The 21,885-nt window shown below is 38.2% G+C and overlaps 1 protein-coding gene across 4 annotated transcripts in view; it reads right to left on the reverse strand.

Annotated features, from left to right (window-relative positions):
• Positions 1–1,127: 1,127 nt before the first annotated feature.
• The window catches only part of LOC114300430 (type II inositol polyphosphate 5-phosphatase 15-like), a 54,826-nt gene continuing 34,068 nt past the window's right edge, over positions 1,128–21,885 (reverse strand). For 2 of the 4 annotated variants that reach the window (XM_082870016.1, XM_028245307.2), the window contains exons 4-11: positions 17,522–17,646; positions 16,739–16,823; positions 4,324–4,489; positions 4,181–4,221; positions 3,824–4,091; positions 3,523–3,646; positions 2,591–2,951; positions 1,128–1,980 (exon numbers count right to left, since the gene is read on the reverse strand). In XM_082870016.1, coding sequence (XP_082726142.1) covers positions 1,627–1,980; positions 2,591–2,951; positions 3,523–3,646; positions 3,824–4,091; positions 4,181–4,221; positions 4,324–4,489; positions 16,739–16,823; positions 17,522–17,646 — 1,524 coding nt within the window. In that variant the 3' untranslated portion in view covers positions 1,128–1,626. Of the gene's footprint in view, positions 1,981–2,590; positions 2,952–3,522; positions 3,647–3,823; positions 4,092–4,180; positions 4,490–16,738; positions 16,824–17,521; positions 17,647–21,885 lie in introns of all 4 variants that reach the window. The other 2 variants (XM_082869997.1, XM_082870012.1) reach the window with 2 other exon arrangements.

Raw genomic sequence — 21,885 nt, forward strand, 5'->3', positions numbered from 1 at the left:
ATACCACAATGGTGATATGGGCTTTTGGCATATGAATTGTGGTTGACACGTTTGGTACCACATGAACATTTGGTTTGCTCAACCAAAACAGTACTTCTTTTGGCAAGGTGCTGCTTTTGGCAATGTACTTCTTTTGGCAATGTGCTGCTATTATGACAAGTATGGTACTATAGTGGTTTGTATTCCATTTTGCGTGAATGATGTGGCAATGTGTGTGGTGTTTTGCAAACTTTTGCGGTTATGTCGTGAAATGTGCTCCTATATGATGTGTCAATATGTCCGTTTAGGTGAATGGCGAGGTTTAATCTTAGTTGTTTTTTGTGTGGTCAGGTTGGTCAGTGAGTGGTAATGTGTGCATACCCATACCCGTCCATTGTCTGGCACAAAAGATTAGCCCCCTCCATCGTCCTTTCCATATCGGAAACGTAGCACTGGGATTTCCATACTTGCCAAAAACATTATCCATAGGAACAAGGATAAAAAAAAGTTACAGAATCCACTCCCAAACACACAAACAGGATCTTGTGGTGAACATTAGCAAAAAAAATAAGACTTCCAAGAGTGTTAAAAATAAGAATAAATTACAAATATAATCCTTAAAATTTGCTTAAAATACAAATTGTCCCCTATATTTTGAAAAATTACAAATAGCCTCCTATTAGAATTTTTTATTTAACAAAATTAACTAAAAAAATGAAATTCATAATTGGTCTCCTATACAATAATAAAATTACCTAAATTATTAATTAAAACATATTTTTAATATCATTAAAAATTATTAATTGACTTGATGATTTATTAATAAAAAGGGCGATTTGTTATGAAATTAAAAATCTCAAGGTGTGGAATATAATTTTCAAAACCACACAGGGCGATTCGTATTTTAATCAAATCTCAAAAGGTATATTTATCATTTATCCTTTCAGTCCAAAACTCCTCCAAATGAGATTTTTCAATAATTTTCCCAACTTTTTTATATATTTCAATATATTTTTTACACATTTTTCAACACTAACGATTGTTTTAGCCTTTTTTATTCTTCAAATGTAATTATTTATTTAAAATCCAAATGATAATAATAATAATAATAATAAAAAATCAATCAATCAATGCAAATACAACGCCAATAACAACAAACAGTTTTTACTTCCTCTTTTTTTTTTTTTTTTCATACAAGAAAAAGAGTTAGATATTAATAACTTACAAACAGAAAAGAAATGGGAAATCCTCATTATACAAAATATTCAAGAACAAATAAAAATTAGAGGCTATTCAGGAAGTCCTCATATCAACTTAAGATAACATGTAATTATCAGTAACACACTTGTTTTAACACCACACACATATCTGTAGAAATTACAGTTCTCTGAAACACAACCAGTCGGACTCCAAAAAAATCTCCTCTATGTTCAAAGAATTAGCGCACTAGATGATCGCTGAAAGTGCAACTACATGAAATCAAGATTGTGACTTCAAGGTGGCACAAAAATGGCATCCTGGCTTTTGTAGGTATTTACATCGAGATGCTCATATAGAGGTCTCAAGAGAGGACCTGTTCAGGTCAACAAGTCTTCACGCCACAACGACCAGCACGTGGGTTTCTACACCAACAGTTTCCTTACTGTATCAAGGACTATGAAAATTTCTTAGGTGATCAACTACATCAGAGGAACAGCTGAGCCGCTGAAAATCAGACCGACGAAGGACATTTGCTTGGATATGGCCAGAGTTGTCTTTATTATCCATATTCATAGTCTTGCCTGAGAAGCTGTGACGCACACGGATTCGGTGACTTCTGGTCTCAGTTGTGCAGCTGCCACGCACTTTGACCACCAATATGACTTCCTTATCTCTGGCATCTTCACACCACCAGTTTCGAGGGACGCCATCGACAAACTCCTCCAGCGTCTGGAAGTCCTCGTGACGAACTGAAATTTCCACAATATGATCTGGTTTGATTATGCCAGCTGCTGGACTGACCTGTTTAGAAGCACAACTAACTGATAAGGCAAATTTAATTTTATATATAGAGATTCCACCTGTTTGGTTTTGTTTTCATTCTGTGGTTGTGGTCCATAATAAAACAAATTCACAGATCTTTGCCTTGACATTGAAGCAATGATGTAAGCTGATCTCAGATTTGGTGTTGAATAAGCAATGAAAATGTTCCAGAGCAAGCTCATATCAGTCAACAAATTTAAATGCATGAAATAAGAGTAACATAGCCTGTCGTGCAAACAGGTTGGCAAAATAATATTGTTGATTTAGAAATTGACTAGGATCAAGGACCAACAATCGGTTCATATAATGATTCGATACTAATTTATATCTAATGATGCACTTGCCAAAAAAATTAATAAAACCTATTTTACCTCCCCATGGTTTGGCCATGGAGCATTTCACCCCCCTTGACATTAAAAAATAGCCAAAAAGCCCTCCTATGGTTATGGCTATTTTGCACTTTACACCTCCCTACATCGTTAGTTCTGTCCAAATTGACAAAAATTGTGCTACATGCGCCTAATTTGAGAATTGACATACATGCTACAATGAAAGAGCATTCATTATCATGTAAAAAGCTGGAAATTACCTCAAGCCATCGAGGAAAGCCAAAAGAACCTCTTGGACGATGATTGGATGCTTGTCCATTCTCCTTGATGGAGGACTGTCCTTCACAAACTATTTCAAATATAGCTTTGTCTTTCACGCATTTATTTGTAATCCGCAAAATGGATGTGTCCTTGTTCTGAAGAATTATGTTGTTTGTACTAACAATAGTTTCTGGAACCTCGCGTAGTTCTTCAAGCATAAACCTGATGTTCTCATTAGATCCAATAATTTCTCCAAACTCTTGTCTCCTTATTGACTCATCTACTCGAGCAATCTCAACGCTAAACACGCAACGGACAGGCTTGTGATCACTGTCTGTCACATCCATGCAAGCCTCATACCTAATAAAAGGACAAGTCATTCCTTGAGAAGGGAGAAAAAAATATAACATATGAAGCAGGGAAACCAGGTATAATAGATAGCAATTGTTACATACCTTCATGCAATGGGAAACCAGGTATAATAGATAGCAATTGTTACAAACATTCATGCAACAATGTTTCATCAGACCCTCATCGAATCACATTCAACCCCCAACCCGACCAGACAAAAGCAAAAAAAAAAAAAAAAAAAAAAAAAAAATGGTGCCCCAAAGCCCCAGGCACATATAATGAACCTCAACAGATATCAAAAACCATCAGATCATCAGACACGTTATTTCTCTAATAAGAAACCACAATTTGCGATCTATATGTAGATGGACGGCTATATTTTCCAGTAAAAGAAACCTGAGGATGAATGACTCACATATGGGAGCATGACCCTATGGCCTTAACAAAGATGGTTGTAGGAGATCATTATTGACTGTAAAAATTGATTTTTATGCTAGGAGTGGGGAGTGGGTACATGTTAGAAATATACATATATGTGTTGGGTTCATGTTTGCACATATGAACCGGTACAGAAACTTACAGTGAAATTGAAGAGACTACAGGACAATCTGAACCACAGGAAGATACTGAAGTTGAGCGGCTATCACGATATAAAATTCTGTCACACCATGCAGGAATGCGTTTCTTTTCACCAGAATCATACCCTAAAAGAAAGAAAGATCGGCAAGATTAGACCCTAAATGAAACAATTTTTTCATCTGATCATAAACTAGTTAGATGAGGTTACAAAAGAATAGACACAAATAAGTTGAAATCGAGTTCAGGAAAAACAAACTGATACAACCAAACTATATTCTCACACAATCTATAGCAAAAGGTACCTGCTAAACCAGCTTGGTGCCTTTCAAATTTGTATGTTGGAGGAAATCTAATTACGGCTTCACGCATTCCTTGAAAGACATTTCCAGCTTTCATTTCTGCTTGCAGTTGATCCCTTTCTCTAAGCCAATCAAAGCATCTTTGAGAAACAAAATCCCTTGCTTCATCATAAGATATACCATCAAGCCGATAGTTGAAGTCACCAAGAAATACAACCATGTCCGCCTGAGATAGCTCAGGTATCCCTTCCACAGAATTGATACCCATGCCCTGCACAAGCATCGAAGCTTTAACTTAAAACAAAATAGAATGAGTTCTCCAACAAGATATCTGCAATACTAATCAAAGTAAAAACATACATTTACACCACAAAGCATTTGAATGGAAGATGAGACTCCAGCTGCAATAAGAAGGACCAATGGCAATCGAGAACGATAAACAAGCCAACATAAATACACTGAACAGGCAAGCAAGCAAGACAAAAACAGGTATGGCACCATACCAGCTGCAGCATTGAAAAGGTTAGATGGCCTACTGAAGATCATTGTTCGATACACATGATCAAAATCAGCATTGCGGCGATTGACAGCTTCCAAGTGTGCAGCAAAGTGACAGTTCACAAAGCACATTATTCGACCATACACTCTCATCCTCAAACCAACAGCTCCCTGGTAGGATGACCTTTAGCCAAATTAATAATATGAATAGAAAAAGATTTAAAAAAACAAAAAAAAAGATGGCACACATTCAAACAGTATTAAGCGCCCTGAAATCATGGAGGTGAACATTTTTATGCCTATAGGGGGGATGGATAGCCAAAACAATCCAACGAATTACCAATTTAAAAATGTGATCAACAGTGGATTATTAAATCAATTAGCCCTTTCTAAAAATAAAAATAAAAAATCAATTAGCCCTTTCTAAAAATAAAAATAAAAAATCAATTAGCCCATTCCAATATATCAATTGAACATTCAATTACAGTAATAAAACAAAGTAGAAAAAGCAACATAACAATATTCATGGAGAACTCTTGGGAGTAACAATCCACGTGAGTAAAAAACTACAGGCCACCCTACCTTGTGAAACAATCTGCTAAACAAGAATTCAAATACAAGACTCGAGTAAGACAACTTAGAACTCAACCTCAGATGCATTTAGTCTAGACATCTTTCTTTCAAGCTCGTAAACTCAAACTCCACTCGCAAGTGGCTGTGACATAGTGCTGGAAATTTGTGTTAATGTATATAATATGATAGTGGTGTTGGTGGCATGTATAGAATATGATAGTGGTAGATAATAAGATAGTGGCATATGATAGTGGTGTTGGTAGCATGTATATAATATGATAGTGGTGTTGGTGGCATGTATAGAATATGATAGTGGTAGATAGTGGTAATATATAATATGTAAGTGGCATATAATGGGTTATAATGATATTTGTAATATCTCCTATATAAAGAGTGTCATTTGGTCTTGTAAGATAAGAAGTTTTGAATATAACAGAAATATATTCCTTCTTCCTCATATTTTCGGAGTTCTTCTTCCTCATATTTTCTAAGTTGGTATCAGAGCAACAAAAAACATAGCAGCCCTAAAACCGTCATAGCCATGTCGGAAGTCACGTCCGAAACCACTTCAACCCCTGCCGCTGTCATTCCGGTGAAAACGTCCAACTCTCACTCTGTCCAAATCACCACCATCCGCCTAAATGGTGATAATTTACTCCGCTGCTCACAATCTGTCCGGATGTATATCCGTGGGCAAGGAAAGATCAGTTACATCACTAGTGACAAGAAGGCTCCTGCTGTTAATGATCCGCTGTTCGATAGTTGGGACGCTGAAAACTCTATGGTTATGACATGGTTGGTCAATTCCATGGAGGAGGATATAAGCTCTAATTACATGTGCTATACTACTGCACAAGAATTGTGGGATAATGTTAGTCAGATGTATTCTGACCTAGGAAATCAATCTCAAGTTTTCGAATTAACTTTGAAGTTGGGAGAGATTCGTCAAGGAGATGATTCCGTCACCAAATATTTCAATTCGTTGAAAAGGTTGGGGCAGGATCTTGACATCTTCAACACATACGAATGGAAATCGGTTGACGACTGCAACCACCACAAGAAAACTGTGGAAGACAGCCGTATTTACAAGTTTCTTGCCGGCCTCAACATTGAGTTCGATGAAGTGCGAGGAAGAATTATTGGCAGACCTCCTCTCCCATCCATTGGCGAAGTATTTGCCGAAGTCAGAAGGGAAGAGAGCCGAAGGAGCGTCATGCTTAAAAAAAAAGGTACTGGTGAATCAATTGAAATTTCTGCTTTAATTAGCGATGCTGCGGCCAACAAGGCTGCAAATTACCAGCGCAGGTTTGATGATAAGCCACGGGTCTGGTGTGATTTTTGCAACAAGCCTCGCCATACACGCGAAACGTGTTGGAAGATCCATGGCAAACTTGTCAACTGGAAAAGCAGCAAACAAGGAGAGAAGAATCGTGGCTTTCCTACCGCTAATGAAACCGATTCAGGTCCCTTCAACAAAGAGCAGATTGATCAACTCTTAAAGCTGATAAAATCCAACTCCTCATCCGGTACTCCTAGTGTTTTGTTGGCACAAACAGGTAGAAATCCTAAAGCCTTCTCTTGCCTAAACTTCTCTCCGTGGATCATAGATTCCGGTGCCTCCGATCACATGACTAGTTTTTCCCATTTATTTAGTACCTATTTCCCTTGTTCTGGTCATGACAAAATCAGAATAGCCGATGGTAGTTTTTCACCTATTGCAGGAAAAGGATTTATTAAACTAACTGAGAAAATTAATCTCAATGCTGTTCTTCACGTCCCCAACTTAGCCTGTAACCTTTTGTCTGTCAGTAAACTATCTAAGGATTCTAATTGTCGTGTTACATTTTTTGAATCCCATTGTGAATTTCAGGACCAGAACTTGGGGATGATGATTGGGCGTGCTAGGATGCTTGAAGGTCTTTACTACTTTGATGAAGTACCTGTTAGTAATAAAAAAGCTCAGAGCTTTAATAGTACTAGTTCAATCTCTGTTCGAGAAAAAATAATGCTATGGCACTATAGGCTAGGACATCCTAGTTTTCTTTATCTGAAACATTTATTTCCAGAATTATTTCAAGGGATTGATTGTTCTTCTTTTCATTGTGAAAGTTGCATTTTTGCAAAATTTCATCGCTCTACTTATTTGCCAAAACCTTACCAGGCTTCCAAACCTTTTTATTTGATTCATAGTGATGTTTGGGGCCCTTCTAAAATCACTACTCTTTCTGGTAAAAGATGGTTTGTTACATTTATTGATGAACATACCCGCTTATGTTGGATTTATTTGATGAATAAAAAATCTGACGTGAAAAATTTATTCACAAATTTTTACAATATGATTGAAAACCAATTTCAAACCAAAATTGGTATTTTACATTCTGATAATGGAACAGAATATTTCAATGAGCAGTTGGGTGAGTTTTTGGAAAAAAAGGAGATTTTTCATCAATCTACATGTCGGGATACCCCTCAACAAAATGGCATTGCAGAACGAAAAAATAAACATCTACTTGAAGTAGCACGTGCTATAATGTTTTACATGCATGTTCCTAAATATTTATGGGGTGAAGCAATTTTAACAGCCTCTTATTTGATAAACAGGATGCCTACAAAGGTGTTAACATACAAAACACCTTTTGATTGTCTCAAAACTTTTTTTCCTGACACGAGGTTGTTTTCTGATTTACCCGCCAAAGTTTTTGGATGTACTGCCTATATTCATGCTCCCAGTCAATTTCGTTCAAAACTTGACCCCCGTGCTATAAAATGTGTTTTTTTGGGTTATTCCTCAAACAAAAAGGGGTATAAGTGTTTCGATCCTCAAACCAAGAAATTTCATGTGAGTATGGATGTGTCATTTGTGGAAACAAAATCCTATTTCCCCAACACTTCTCTTCAGGGGGAGACAAGTGGAGTAGAAGACCGTTTTTGGGATATTTCTATCCCGCTCCCCAATGTCATTTATCCTACACAAACACCACATCTGTCTGATAATGATCACTTAGGAGAACCAAGTTTTATGGTGCCTAGTCAAGAAGATTCTTGTTTAGGGGGAGAAGTACTACAAAATGATCTAAATCCTGAGCTTCAGGTTTATACTAGGAAGCGATTTCATCTGAGGAATAATGACCCGAATGTCCATCCTAATGACCCGAATGTCCACCCGAGTTCTGGCATCGAAATTTTAGGTAATCCTATTCCTTCTATTTCCGACCTTGATGTTCCTATAGCAATTAGGAAAGGTGTCCGAAATTGCATTAAACATCCTATTGCAAATTACCTCTCCTATCAAAGACTGTCTAAAACCCATAGAACTTTCACATCTAGGATTTCACACTTGTTTGTTCCAAGGAATATACAGGAAGCATTGGATGATCCGAATTGGAAATTAGCAGTCATGGAGATGAATGCTTTAAGGAGAAGTGGTACTTGGGAGATAGTTGATCTACCCAAAGACAAGAAAACAGTTGGGTGTAAATGGGTGTTTACGATAAAATGTAACGCAGATGGAAGCGTTGAGAGATACAAGGCGAGACTGGTGGCTAAAGGCTTCACTCAAACTTATGGGATCGACTATCAGGAGACGTTTGCTCCTGTTGGTAAAATAAATTCCATCCGAGTACTGTTATCTCTTGCAGTAAATTCAGATTGGCCTCTACATCAACTTGACATTAAAAATGCATTTCTCAATGGTGATCTTGAAGAGGAGGTGTTCATGAGCCTATCGCCGGGATTTGAGCAGAGACTTGGAAGCGACAGAGTATGCCGATTGAACAAGTCATTATACGGACTCAAACAATCACCAAGAGCGTGGTTTGAACGCTTTGGGAAGGCAGTTATCAGTTGTGGCTTCTCGCAGAGTCAAGCAGATCACACAATATTTTATAAACATTCAAAAAACAGTAAAATTGCAATTTTGATTGTTTATGTTGATGACATCATTTTAACTGGTAATGATGAAGCAGAGTTAGCAGCCCTCAAAGAGAAACTCGCAAAAGAATTTCACATTAAGGATCTGGGAGCCCTCAAGTATTTCCTCGGAATGGAATTTGCAAGATCCAAGGAAGGTATATTCGTTAATCAGAGAAAATATGTTCTTGATCTCCTTGGAGAAACAGGTATGCTTGGTTGTAAGATGGTGGAGACTCCGATCGAGCCTAACTTGAAGTTACAAGCTGCTAAGGCTGAAGAAGTCAAAGAGAGGGAACAATATCAGCGACTTGTAAGGAAATTGATTTACTTGTCTCATACGCGGCCTGATATTGCCTTTGCAGTCAGCATGGTAAGTCAGTTCATGCACTCACCAGGGGCAGAGCACTTTGAGGCCGTTTATAAGATCTTAAGATATTTGAAAGGAACTTCAGGGAGAGGCTTACTGTTCAAGAAACATGGACATCTTCAAGTTGAAGTATACACAGATGCAGACTGGGCAGGAAGTGTTACAGACAGGAGATCAACATCCGGATACTGCTCCTTTGTAGGTGGGAACCTAGTTACATGGCGGAGTAAAAAACAGAATGTGGTAGCTAGAAGTAGTGCAGAAGCAGAGTTCAGAGCTGTTGCCCATGGAATCTGTGAAGTAATGTGGATTAAAAGAATTCTTGAAGAATTAAAGCTTTCTCACCCGACACCTATGAAGGTCTATTGTGACAACAAAGCAGCTATATCTATAGCTCATAATCCAGTTCTACATGATCGCACAAAACATATAGAATTGGATAAACATTTCATCAAGGAGAAAATCAATGCTGGCATAATCTGTATGACCTACCTTCCAACAGGTGAACAATTAGCTGATGTGCTAACGAAGGGACTACACAAGAAGCAATTTGATAAGCTGACTAGCAAACTGGCTATGGAAGATATCTTCAAACCAGCTTGAGGGGGAGTGCTGGAAATTTGTGTTAATGTATATAATATGATAGTGGTGTTGGTGGCATGTATAGAATATGATAGTGGTAGATAATAAGATAGTGGCATATGATAGTGGTGTTGGTGGCATGTATATAATATGATAGTGGTGTTGGTGGCATGTATAGAATATGATAGTGGTAGATAGTGGTAATATATAATATGTAAGGGGCATATAATGGGTTATAATGATGTTTGTAATATCTCCTATATAAGGAGTGTCATTTGGTCTTGTAAGATAAGAAGTTTTGAATATAACAGAAATATATTCCTTCTTCCTCATATTTTCGGAGTTCTTCTTCCTCATATTTTCTAAGTCATAGCTGTCAACCTTCTCTTGTCTAGATATCAGCTCCTTGCGGCTTGTTAGATGTCAAAAAATAACTAATGTATAGTGGATGATCAAAGCGCATTGAAGGATGCGTGGTTTTTAAACACTTAAAAGAAGAGTTTCTGCAAATCAATTTTAATGCACATGGCAAAATAAGTATTCTACGAAATCAATATGAATTAGGTCTCTTAGGTATTTAGAGGGCTTTTGAGAGGTAGGGGCTGCTCTAGTAATATATATATATATGTATTTTCAACTGAAAAACATTAGCCCCTTGTATAGTTTTCCCAAACTAGGTTGTGCACTCACTTCCAAAAGGCTTCGTGTGTGCCTCTCAGGACAGTATTACATGGATTCTTCTATTTTCCCCATAGTACCCATAGCCACCGACTAGGACAAGCGTAAGTGTGTGAGATATGTGCACGACACTTTACCCAATTCAGACACTAGAATCCTCTAATTTTATATAATGATTGAAGGGGGAAAAAAACTCAAATTTGCTAGTTAAAAAATATTTCTTGCCTCTCACATAGATGAGAAATAGAAATTCCATATTCTGTAAATCCTATTTAATTTCCAGCATTTCTAAATAGCTTACATCATCTTATTTAAGAGTGTTATACAATATATAAGTGTTCAAAACATGTCCAATACCCATACCCAACTTTTGAATGCAAATTTTAATATCATATATTTAGGTTCAGGAAGTTTTGACAATTGGATACACACTCACGCCTAATGCTCATACCTGAGTCCATGTAACATACATGCAATCTGCAGACTAAGCACCTCCCCACTCGAGCTCACTTTGAGTAGCTTCTAGAACAGGGCCTCTAGATAAACAAAATTCTAAATCATCGCCACCCTACTTGAGTCAACCAACACCCTGCTCTAGCAGGCTTTGAGCTAGCTTTAAGCCGGACACACTGGTCTCACCTACACTGCTCTGTTTTGTACATTTCTAGTTAAAATATATAGAGACTAGATAGGTCATCCCAGGCCAATTTGACACATTGCCTGACGGCCTTAAGGCCCAACGTAGCCTATTTAGGGCCTTGAATAAAGTAGGCCCAAGAGAACATATTTGGGCTGAGCCCACATTAATTAACATGATGAATAAAATTAAAAATAAATGACAAGTCATTAATATTCTGGAATATTTTATTCATAAATTTTCTAAAGAAGCTAGAGTACAGTGTGAACAGAGCAACCCAGTTGCGTACATTGAACTTGGACATGGAAATACGAAATCATACATATGCTGACGCATACGTATGACATCATCAATGGAAAGAACTTAAAAATCTTCAACAAAACGGACAGCTCTGATCTGTAAACTGGTTTGAAACATCATTCTTAGATCTTCAACTCTGATAAACAAACGGATTTGATGACCTGGAGGCTGTAAACCCCCGATAACTTCACCATGTATGCTGCTAATAGTTCTGTGCAATCCACCAGAAGGATCAGCAACATCATCTGTGTCATGACCCGAACCCGCCCCCATGGGTTAAGGACATAACCGGCCAGTAATCACGAGATTACCTACGACCTCAAACCAAATAAGACATAACTCATCAGAGTAAAGGGGCCAAACGGAAGCAATTTCAACCTTTTGTCCATAGAGCTGTGCTTATATGGCACATCATAACAAACCATACATATATATATATATATGTTAATAACTCACATCAAAATATGTACTAACACAAAGTTCTGTACATATAGGATCATTCAAGTCTAGGTCAGCCAATTAAAACTATATACAAACGTATCCAAAGTCCTCGCCAACATGACAAAATAAAACAAGATAGCAAAAGGGCGAAGACGAGTCTCATGCGTGAGACGCAAGGGCTGACTCTTCAAAACCTTGGTTGTTCTACACAAACTTCACTGGGGCTGGGTTTGGACCTCCCTTGGCTCACCTACGGACACATGAATGAGCGTGAGCAAAAGCCCAGTGAATAATATCAAATAAAGAAGTTATACAAACGGTATTTAGAACAACGTGCTTCAAACGGCCATGGGCCCAATTCGTGTTTCTATCTAGCATATATATATAAATATAGGTCAGGTGACTGCGGTTCCAAACACATCATACGACCTCGGGCCCAATTCATTCGTGTCATACGGCCTCTGGCCCATTCATTTATATCATTCATGTCATACGGCCTCTGGCCCATTTATTCGTATCATTCATGTCAGACTGGCCTTTAGCCCAACCATTCTTCCATCCATATCAAGCTGGCCTTTGGCCCATTCATTCTTTCATTCATGTCAAACTGGCCTTTGGCTCATCCATTCTTTCATTCATGTCAAACTGGCCTTTGGCCCACTCATTCGTGTCAGACTATTTTTCGAGTCAGACTATCATTCGTGTCAGACGGCCTCCGGCCCATTCATTTATAGCAAACGGCCTTAAGCCCAACCATATGGCATAGCAAACATTTGTCCATAATTCAATTCAACAATCTCATAACACTTATAGAGAAATAAGTAATTGGACAAATAACGTACTTGGAAATATCTTTATTAAGCTATTACTCACAGTGATCGGCTAGATGATTTGCCCTGGAGCTCGACCCTACACATTCTATGAACATAATGGGTTACAAACAATTCAATCCGTTCTTAATTCACATAGTCCTCTTTGGGCTTCTTTCTTATTCTTTTAATTCATTCATAAAGCTCAATGCATGCCTAAGAGTACTTAGAAGTGAAAGAGAACGGAAAACGAGACACAGAACACATTTACAAAATTTCAGAAACAGGGTCCCCACTCGAGCGGACCCATTAAGTCTGCAAAAGTACTAGTTGCCTTGTTTTTACGCTCGAGCGTGAACTCGGATGCTCGAGCTGAAGGTTATTCTACATAGCTCTCCCCTCGAGAGTGAATATCCCCGCTCGAGCTGACATCAATGTCTGCAAAATATTCTGGGAGCTCGTATTTTACGCTCGAGCGGCAGTTAACCCACTCGAGCAGACGTCAAGAATTCTAGATTTTCCAGAACTTGTTCTTGAGCTCAAATCCGACCTTCAAAGGTCCAAAACCCACAATTCTGGTTTCAAAACATGCAAATACAATATACATCATGAGTATACAAGCAAGATGAGGTCAATTGCTCAAAATCATGGACCAATTCTTCAAAATAAATCAACATTCCTTTAGTATAATTAAGGCTCATGCATTCAACCCTCATATAAGCTTCATATCTTCCATAATCAAATATGCATGTCAATAATATGGTGCAAATGGTGTTCATTCTCATGAAGCTCAACTAAAACCATGCTTGCATGTATGATTCAACCCACAATCTTTCATAATTCACATGTTACATGCTAGATTATGTAATTTTATAGGAATTCTCTACATGCATGCACACATGCACTTCAATCTCAGCTTAATCAATATGATCTAACTCACCAATTAATCTTCAATTCACAAAACCACAACTCAAACTCATGAATTAAGGGTTAATTACTCACTTAGGAGCTTTAATCTTCCAAGCTTATGCTTAATTCTTTAGTGGGTCTTCAAATCATTCAAGCTTCAAGATCAAACTTCAATTGTTTCCCTCTCTCTCTTTCTAGCCGACCCTCTCTCTCTTTTCTTAGAGTTAAAATCAGCCAAATTGAATAAAAGAGAGGAATTGAGTGAAAGTGGCCCATTTATAAGCTCCTACTCAAACACATTATTTTAATACTAATTAACTGAGCACTATTTCATCAATTTAATCTATTTAATTCGATCCAAATCGATTTTCAATTAAATTTCACCATAGGCTCTAAAAATTATGCCAATCACAATGGCGCAGTCAATTTCGATTTCTGTGGCCGATAGGGCCTTCAATTTAAATTCCAAAGCAGATAATCAAACAGATATTCCTACGGTGAACAGATAGAAATTCAAAACCACATATTTTCACATAAATGGCACACAAAGTCATATTAAACACATAATCACATTCATAATAAGGACCAATTAGCATAATACGGAACAGGGTTATCACAATCTATAACAATGGGCAAACTAAAATGAGTTTTCCTTCTTTCTGGTTGAACATTGTTACCAATAATAACTTCACCAACATGAATAAATCCTCTTCTTTCAATTGGACTTTCCAAATAATTTCCAATAAAACTTAAAGATACGTGTGTCATTAACACGTATTGTCTGCTACCAAAATCGTTTGAAGGATGGACATTAAATTCATAATAATTTGTGTTAATATCAACTGAAGGTATATCAACAAAGAAGGGGAATGTGAATAACTTTTTCATTTTATGATAAAATGAAAAATAATATGGACAATGTAACAAATATATTGTTACACAATTTACAAGTGTACAAATTTTTAAGATGAAAAATTTAATAATTTTCCGGCAACCAAATCGGAGCAATCTTTCAATTTCTTTCAATTCTGATACACCGGAAGCATAATTCCGGTGAGTGATTCAAGGAGGGTGCTTCGAGGCGGGTTGACACATTGCCTGATGGCCTTAAGGCCCAACATAGCCTATTAGGGCCTTGAATAAAGTAGGCCCAATAGAACATATTTGGGCTAAGCCCACATTAATTAACACGATGAACAAAATTAAATAAAATGACAAATCATTAAATTATAATGATTATTTTATTCATGAAGCTTCCAAAGAAGCTAGAGTACAGTGTGAACAGAGCAGCCCAGTTGCGTACATTGAACTTAGACATATAGAGAGAATATCATTAATATGCTGACGCATATTATGATGTAAGCATTACATAAAGAGCATTAACATGTCGAACATGTAACATACATATCAGCTATTAACAGAGACACTTTCTTGATACTCTTCATAACAATAAACAATCGTCCACGATTGTTTAATCGACCTTTCTTTACATATTTATTAATCTTCCGAGGGTCTGTCCCCTGTTACAAAATATAGATCCTTGGATCGCCCCTCCACGTGTTGATGATCCAAGGAAAGATGAAATGACACTCCACTTTAATATCTATATAAGGAGATATTGCTCTATCCCTCTCATTTCATCTGTTGTGCTCTCTCTCCCCTCTTGTTGACATCTCTCTCATTTTTCTGAAATATAATTTCCGGTCAGCGGAAATGGATCACTGGGAAGATCTTCCTTATGATCTTCAAGTTGATATTAAGAGAAAATATTATCACTCTTATGTGAAGGATGCCTTTGAAGAAAAGATGAAAGTTATCAACAATATATGGAAGGAAAAAGATGATATCACTGTTAGCTACTGCGTTATGTCTGAAGTTGCTAAATGTCAGGTTTTGTTTGAAAAACAAAATATTAAGATCCAGATTATTATTGATTGAGAGGGAATGATTTAGTCTGCCCATGAATATGTTTATATTCATTCATGGCACCTGGTTATGGCTCATAGAATATCTTATGAAGATTACAGAGCTGCTCGTTCTGTTGGTGATCTTGCAGAAGGACGTTACTACGTTTACAATGGTGAAGAATGGTGGTGTGTTTCGGATGCTGTCAAGATCCTTGATGAAGATGCTGTGACATTCTTTCTGAATTCTAATGGAGTCTATTGTTTTGATTACGAGACAGTAATAAAAAATGTTAAAGGTTAATCTCATATGTAATGCTTACATCATAATATGCATTAGCATATTAATGATATTCTCCCTATGTCCAAGTTCAATGTACGCAACTGGGTTGCTTAGTTCAATTTGTACTCTAGCTTTTTTAGAAGCTCTATGAATAAAATAAACATTATAATTTAATGACTTGTCATTTTATTTAATTTTATTCATCGTGTTAATTAATGTGGGCTTAGCCCAAATATGTTTTCTTGGGCCTACTTTATTCAAGGCCCTAATAGGCTATGTTGGGCCTTAAGGCCGTTAGACAATGTGTCATCTTTGCGCTTGGGGTTATGTTATCCCAGCCCAAAAAATAAGAATAAAATCTTTACCACATGTACACGTAGACCTATACACCTGAGCTAGACACCTAGCACACATTTTGTCAACAGAATGCCAATGCACTATATCCTGTAACACCCCCAAACTGGTTTTATGAGAAAATATGTATCAAACTATGTGTCAAGGTATCTGCATATGATCTTGATCAAAAAAAAAAAAAAGGTATCTGCATATGATTGTTCACATGCACACATACAAGGCAAACCATCTATGATACAAGTAAAAGGAAGGTAGCAAATTAACAGTAGTCGTTGCTGTTACAATACTTCAAAACAGAACCAGAATTCTTACATTTGCACCTTCTTTTAAGGAGATAAAGCAAAATTAGTTTCCTACATTGGTAGAATACTTTGCCATTTTACCCAGAACATCATTCATAAAGCATAACGGTCATTTAGCATGGCTTGTGTAAAGATATAAACAATCCCCTAGAACACTAAAATAGCAAGGATGCCAAGCATTAGAATGCCTATACAATATCATACTATACCATCATGACATAATGACCAAAAGAGAATCTCCTACGCAATTCTTTTGCTTTTTCATTTTTCTTTTTTCCCAGGAGGGGGTGGGGTTAAGCCTGTAGCATCAGGTTACATGTACTTATGTTATACAAGACAAACATTCAGAATAGACAAAGGCAATCATACCTTATTACCAATTGCACGCCCAAAACCACAAGGAACTGCTGCAACATCAACATCTCCAACATGGCCTCTAATATTGTTTCTGACCCTGAAACATAATTCTTTAAGAATCAAATCTCAGACACTCAACCGAAATAAATTTGATCAATGTGGGCATCCCATACAGTATCATCAGCTTTACTTTTTTCTTTTTTTATTATATAAGTTTTTTTAATTTTATTTTAAGTAATCATACTAAGAAATGCATCTACAGGGGATGCAGCTCTTGTACAAAATAGTCAATGGCCATCAAAGCCCTAAGCCTCAGCAACCATACAAAACCAAAACGAAAGGCCTATACATTTGAAAACTCAAAAGAATGCCTATACACTCCTTACTTCTCAAAGAGTATCAACAAAATCTACAAGTTGACCAATGTTAGGGAACACCCTCTCCAAAGTCCAACTTAGCACTTCAATATATACAATGGCTCCTCAACTCCTCCAAACATCCTCCTTGAACATTTTTTTAAAATAAAATCAAGCAATCAACTTGGTTAATATGGAGAAACTATTATTATCACAAAAAAGATAGAAAAAAAGGATTCGGAAGTATAATAAGGGAAAAAATTGAGGTCAAACAACTTACCCAGAAAACACCCTTATCTTAGATGATTATGAAGATTATGATAAAATAAACTCAAGGTAGAGGGTCAACTGAACCCCCAGGGAATTAGTTAACAGCTTTATTCCCAAATTATATTAGCAGAGAGAGAACCAGAACCAAGATCCTCATAATAATACTCACCAAACAGCAATAAGCAAGCCTGCTAGCTGCCTGGAACCAACACGTTCAAAAGTTGACCCCTCATCCAAAGTTTTCCCTACCATATCCAGCCACCACTGTCCAGCAGAACTCCCCTCAAGACCTACCTGGATTATTAAAATAAATGAAAAATAAATAAATTGATGTACAGAGAAATAAGTAATCCACCAAAATAATAATAAATAAAAAAAAAGATGGAATAAATTATGGAAATCTAGGATTTATATTAATTTGATTCCAAATAACAAACAGGCAACGATAATTGCCAAGAAAGAGCATGGTCACATGAACAAAGAGTATTTTCTTTTGTTATTTTTAAATTTCCATAATAGCCTTTGGATATAAGGACCACGTTGATACATCCTACAATCGTTCCCAACCTTCTATTTTTCCTCACCTAGTGCTTATTTTCCAAGTATAATGATTTTTGGTTGCAGAAAAAGTTAATTATTATGATAAAAAAATTTCAACGTTTTCTATATATTATTAGAGAAGAAATGAAGAGATTTCTTGACGGCAATTTTAGGAGACATGTCCATTAAAATTATGACACGACGATTGGTCCTATGGTCATGATGACTATTTGTAAAATGACATGATATTTAGTCCTAAAGTTGTGTTTTTCACATGTACCAATAAAAGGTTGGTGTGAAAGTGAAGTCTATTTAAAAAAAGGGAGGTGATGGTTAAGAGCTAAGAAGCGTGGACACAGATACGATGCAGACACGGACACGGACACGGACACGGCGATTTCAAAAAAATGAGGGCACGGACATGGAGGGGACATGGTAATAAAATATCTTTCATAAATTTTTATTTGCTATTTGAATTAATATTACATCCACAAACAATCAATATTAACAAAAACTAACTCGATACGTCGACGAACAATCCAAGAAAGAGATCAATGATATTCTTGTTAGGATAAAGCGACGGAGACGTAATGTTCTCGGTGGAGTAGGGAAGTGGCCCTCGCCGGCAAATTCTATTCTTAAGGGGCCCCTCTTTTGCACTCGAAGAGATTAAAGAGGATCGGATTGGGCGTCGCCGGTTATCAATTGTGGAGCGAGGGCAAGGTCTTCGAAGGGCAATCATCCTTGCGGGTTTTGAAGTAGTTTGGTTTGTCGCGAGGCTCCAAAAGGCTTCACGAGATGTCGGTCAGTTGGCCTATCTAGGAAGACTTATTGGGGGCTGTCGGACGGTGGCAGTATGGGTCCGAGGGGAAGAGAATGGTGGGTTGTCGATGCAAATTGTGGCCACAACAGGAAGCAAAAGGGAGCAAATTTTCCTCCCAGATTCCAATTTTGGGGATGGGTGGGAGGGGCTTGCACTGGTTATTTAAGGCTTTGGCTTTAGGGATGGTTGGGCTAAGGCTAGAAGGGTGTTGAAGCGTGAGGTGGTAACAGAGGGAGTGCCCCTAACAAGACTGGTCGACTCTTAGTCAAATGAGCGTAATGACGTGGTGGTTACAGGGGGAGGAGAAGGGGTTTGGCTTCGGTTACTTGATAGGGCCTTGGTGGGAAGGGTGAGAGAGAAAGGTGAGGAGGGGCTAGGGATTTCTTCTATCACCGACTGGGTGCACCGCTGGTGGAGAGCATCGGGGAATGTGGAGGTGTCGAGTGTTGGAGGCTAATACTTCTTGTTCGTCTTCCCCTCGAGGCGAGAAGCAGCGTCGGTGCTGCGACGAAAGTGGACTCTTGCTAGGCGTGATCTTGTTTTGGAATGGTGGTCACCTACTGTTTTCTGTGCCCGACAATAGGCGATGACGTCGGCAAATGGTCAATGGATTCAAGTTCTGGGCTTACCTATTCATCTTCGTGGGCTAGTGACGTATCGAGCCATTGGGAACAGGTGTGGCGGTTTTTGGAGGTGGATGAGACGATGGATCTCCTGGGTTGTGTTCGTTTGAAGGTTCGAGGGTTGTCAAAAGGGCTCCCCACACGGATTTCAGTCTCGTGGGGCTCTTGGCGATTTTCATTGCCTGTCTGGTTAGAGATAGGACTGGTGGTGGAATCTACTTCCCGGACGGCAGTAACGTGGCGTGGGAGTGCGACAACAAAGGACGGCGCAGATTTGGCGCAGCATGATCGATGAATTTGGTAAAGATTTGGGGATCGTCCTACTGTGCAGAGATTTGGGTCCAAGAAATGGGGAAATCCACGTGCTGCATATCAGGGGAAAAGCTCAGCATTTGAAAGGAAGGCCCAGGGAAGTCGGACTTTGGGCTTGGGCCCAGTGGAACATAATGCTATGGTCCAAGCTGAGTCTTTCGAGAGTCAAGTGGGGGAGGGGGCTCAGTTGGGCCTAACTTTGATAAACCCCAAGGATCATTTGGTCCCATTGGCAGTTTCTGAGGTTGGGTTGCATCATGGGCTTAATGGGGCAAGTTCTCATCTAACGGGTTAGGTGATAGATCCCCTAGTGCGACGGATCTTCGAGGTTCTGCATCACGATGTGGGGTTGGGTTCATCGGCTATGGATCAGCTTGCTTGCGTGTCGGGTGAAGTATCAATGAGGAAGTCAGATGTCGTCGGCAACAATGTTTTAAAAACCGGACCGGTGAGTGAACTGGAAAAATGATCGAGTGGACGGGTCACTGGTTCAATCGTCGGGTTGAATTGGAATCGAACCGTGACATCATAAATATATTAAAATTATATTTAAATAAAAATATAAGTAATAAAATTATAAATAAAAAATTTCAATAATCTTAAATATTTCTCTTAATACTTTTTTTATTAAAAAATATAAAAATATATTTAAAAATATTATTAATTTTAATTTTGGAAGAAGAAATCAAATATTCAATATTCCTTCCATATGATTTTAATTCAAATAATTTGATTGAAAGAAGAACAAAAATTTTGGAGGTATATCAAAATTTTAAGTTTCCCTCCAATAAATTTGATTGAATCCCACATAGATTTCTTGAGTTTTTTTGGAAGAATTTTTTTCTTATAAATAGATAGAAGCTTTCACAATAATTTCAAGCTCTCAATGGGATTCCTCACAAGAGGAGACCCTTGAAAGAGAGTTTCCAATTAAATTTTTATTATATATATATAATATATAATATATAATATACATATATATATAACATAAGAAAGAAAGAAAGAAAGGAAAGAAAGAATAAAAAAAGAAAAAAAAAAACAAAAAATTCGTTTTATCAACTCGGTGAACCGGAACCGGGTCGACCGGTTCGGCGGTTCAACTGTCGGTTTTTCCGGTTCTTTCAAAAAAGGCCGGTTTTCCACTATGACCGGTTTAGTGGGTGTATTCGGACCGGAACTCCGACCGGTCGGCAGTTCAACCGGTTGAACCGGCTGGTTCGGTCCGATTTTTAAAACCATGGGTGGCAAGGCCTGGGTCTGGATCTGGATCATCGGAGATGTTAGGTACCTTGAACGCAGTTTTAGGGGTTGCGAAGTAGCTGGAGCAGGTGGTATCGACTTCGGGTCTTTAGCTAGTGGTGCGCCATGAGTTAAATAGTGATGCACCGAAATCTAGGTATCCTCTGGAGGCCGACAGCTGAAGCTTTCGGTCTGAATCTTCATCCTTTGAAGACGAGGAAGTGCCATCTGGATGGAAGCAACGTGGTGGGTTGTCGTGGGTTGATGGGGCTGCTTTTGATACTGAGGAAGGATTGACTCACTTGTTGCCGATGGTGGTACAGCCACTAGGTGTAGAGGTTGGCACACAGGGTCTTTACAAGTCTGAATTTGAAGTTGTCTCACAATGGTGCAGAGCTGGAAAGGAATGGGGTACTTTCGACTGAGGAAGTTTCGGATTGGGTGTTGGAACGAATCAGTGAGGTTAGTCGGTTATTGGGCCTGTCTTTCAAAGGGCATGAGAAGGAAGTGCTGCGTTCATTCTCAATGGTGAAGGAATCGTGACAGAAAAGGACTCCTAGTAAGAAAGGGGTCAAACCAACAGAAACCAGTCGGAAAGGGAACCGGGAGCTTAAGAATCTTGCATGTTCCATTAATTATGAACACGGAGGGTCAAAGGTGGGATATGAATCTCAGAGAACTCGTAGGGGACTACTTATGTTGAAATGAGACTAAAAATTCTTTCTTGGAATGTGAGTAGTTTGAATGATAGGGACAAAAGGATGGCAGTGAAAGCAGTTTTGCGTAGTGCAAAAGCTGATGTGGTATACTTACAAGAGACAAAGATGGAAGTGTTAGGGGAGGTGGTGGTGCGCGATATTTGGGGAGGACGGTTTGTGGAGTGGTTCCACTTGCTAGCTACCGGTATAACAGGAGGGATACTTTTTTGTTGGGATTCCAAGGTAATTTTGAAGGAGGAAAAGGCGGTGGGCAGTTTCTCTATGTCTTGTCTGTTTC

Source organism: Camellia sinensis, chromosome 1, assembly GCF_055761805.1.
Source record: "Camellia sinensis isolate YWXY chromosome 1, ASM5576180v1, whole genome shotgun sequence".
Classification (NCBI taxonomy): domain Eukaryota; kingdom Viridiplantae; phylum Streptophyta; class Magnoliopsida; order Ericales; family Theaceae; genus Camellia; species Camellia sinensis.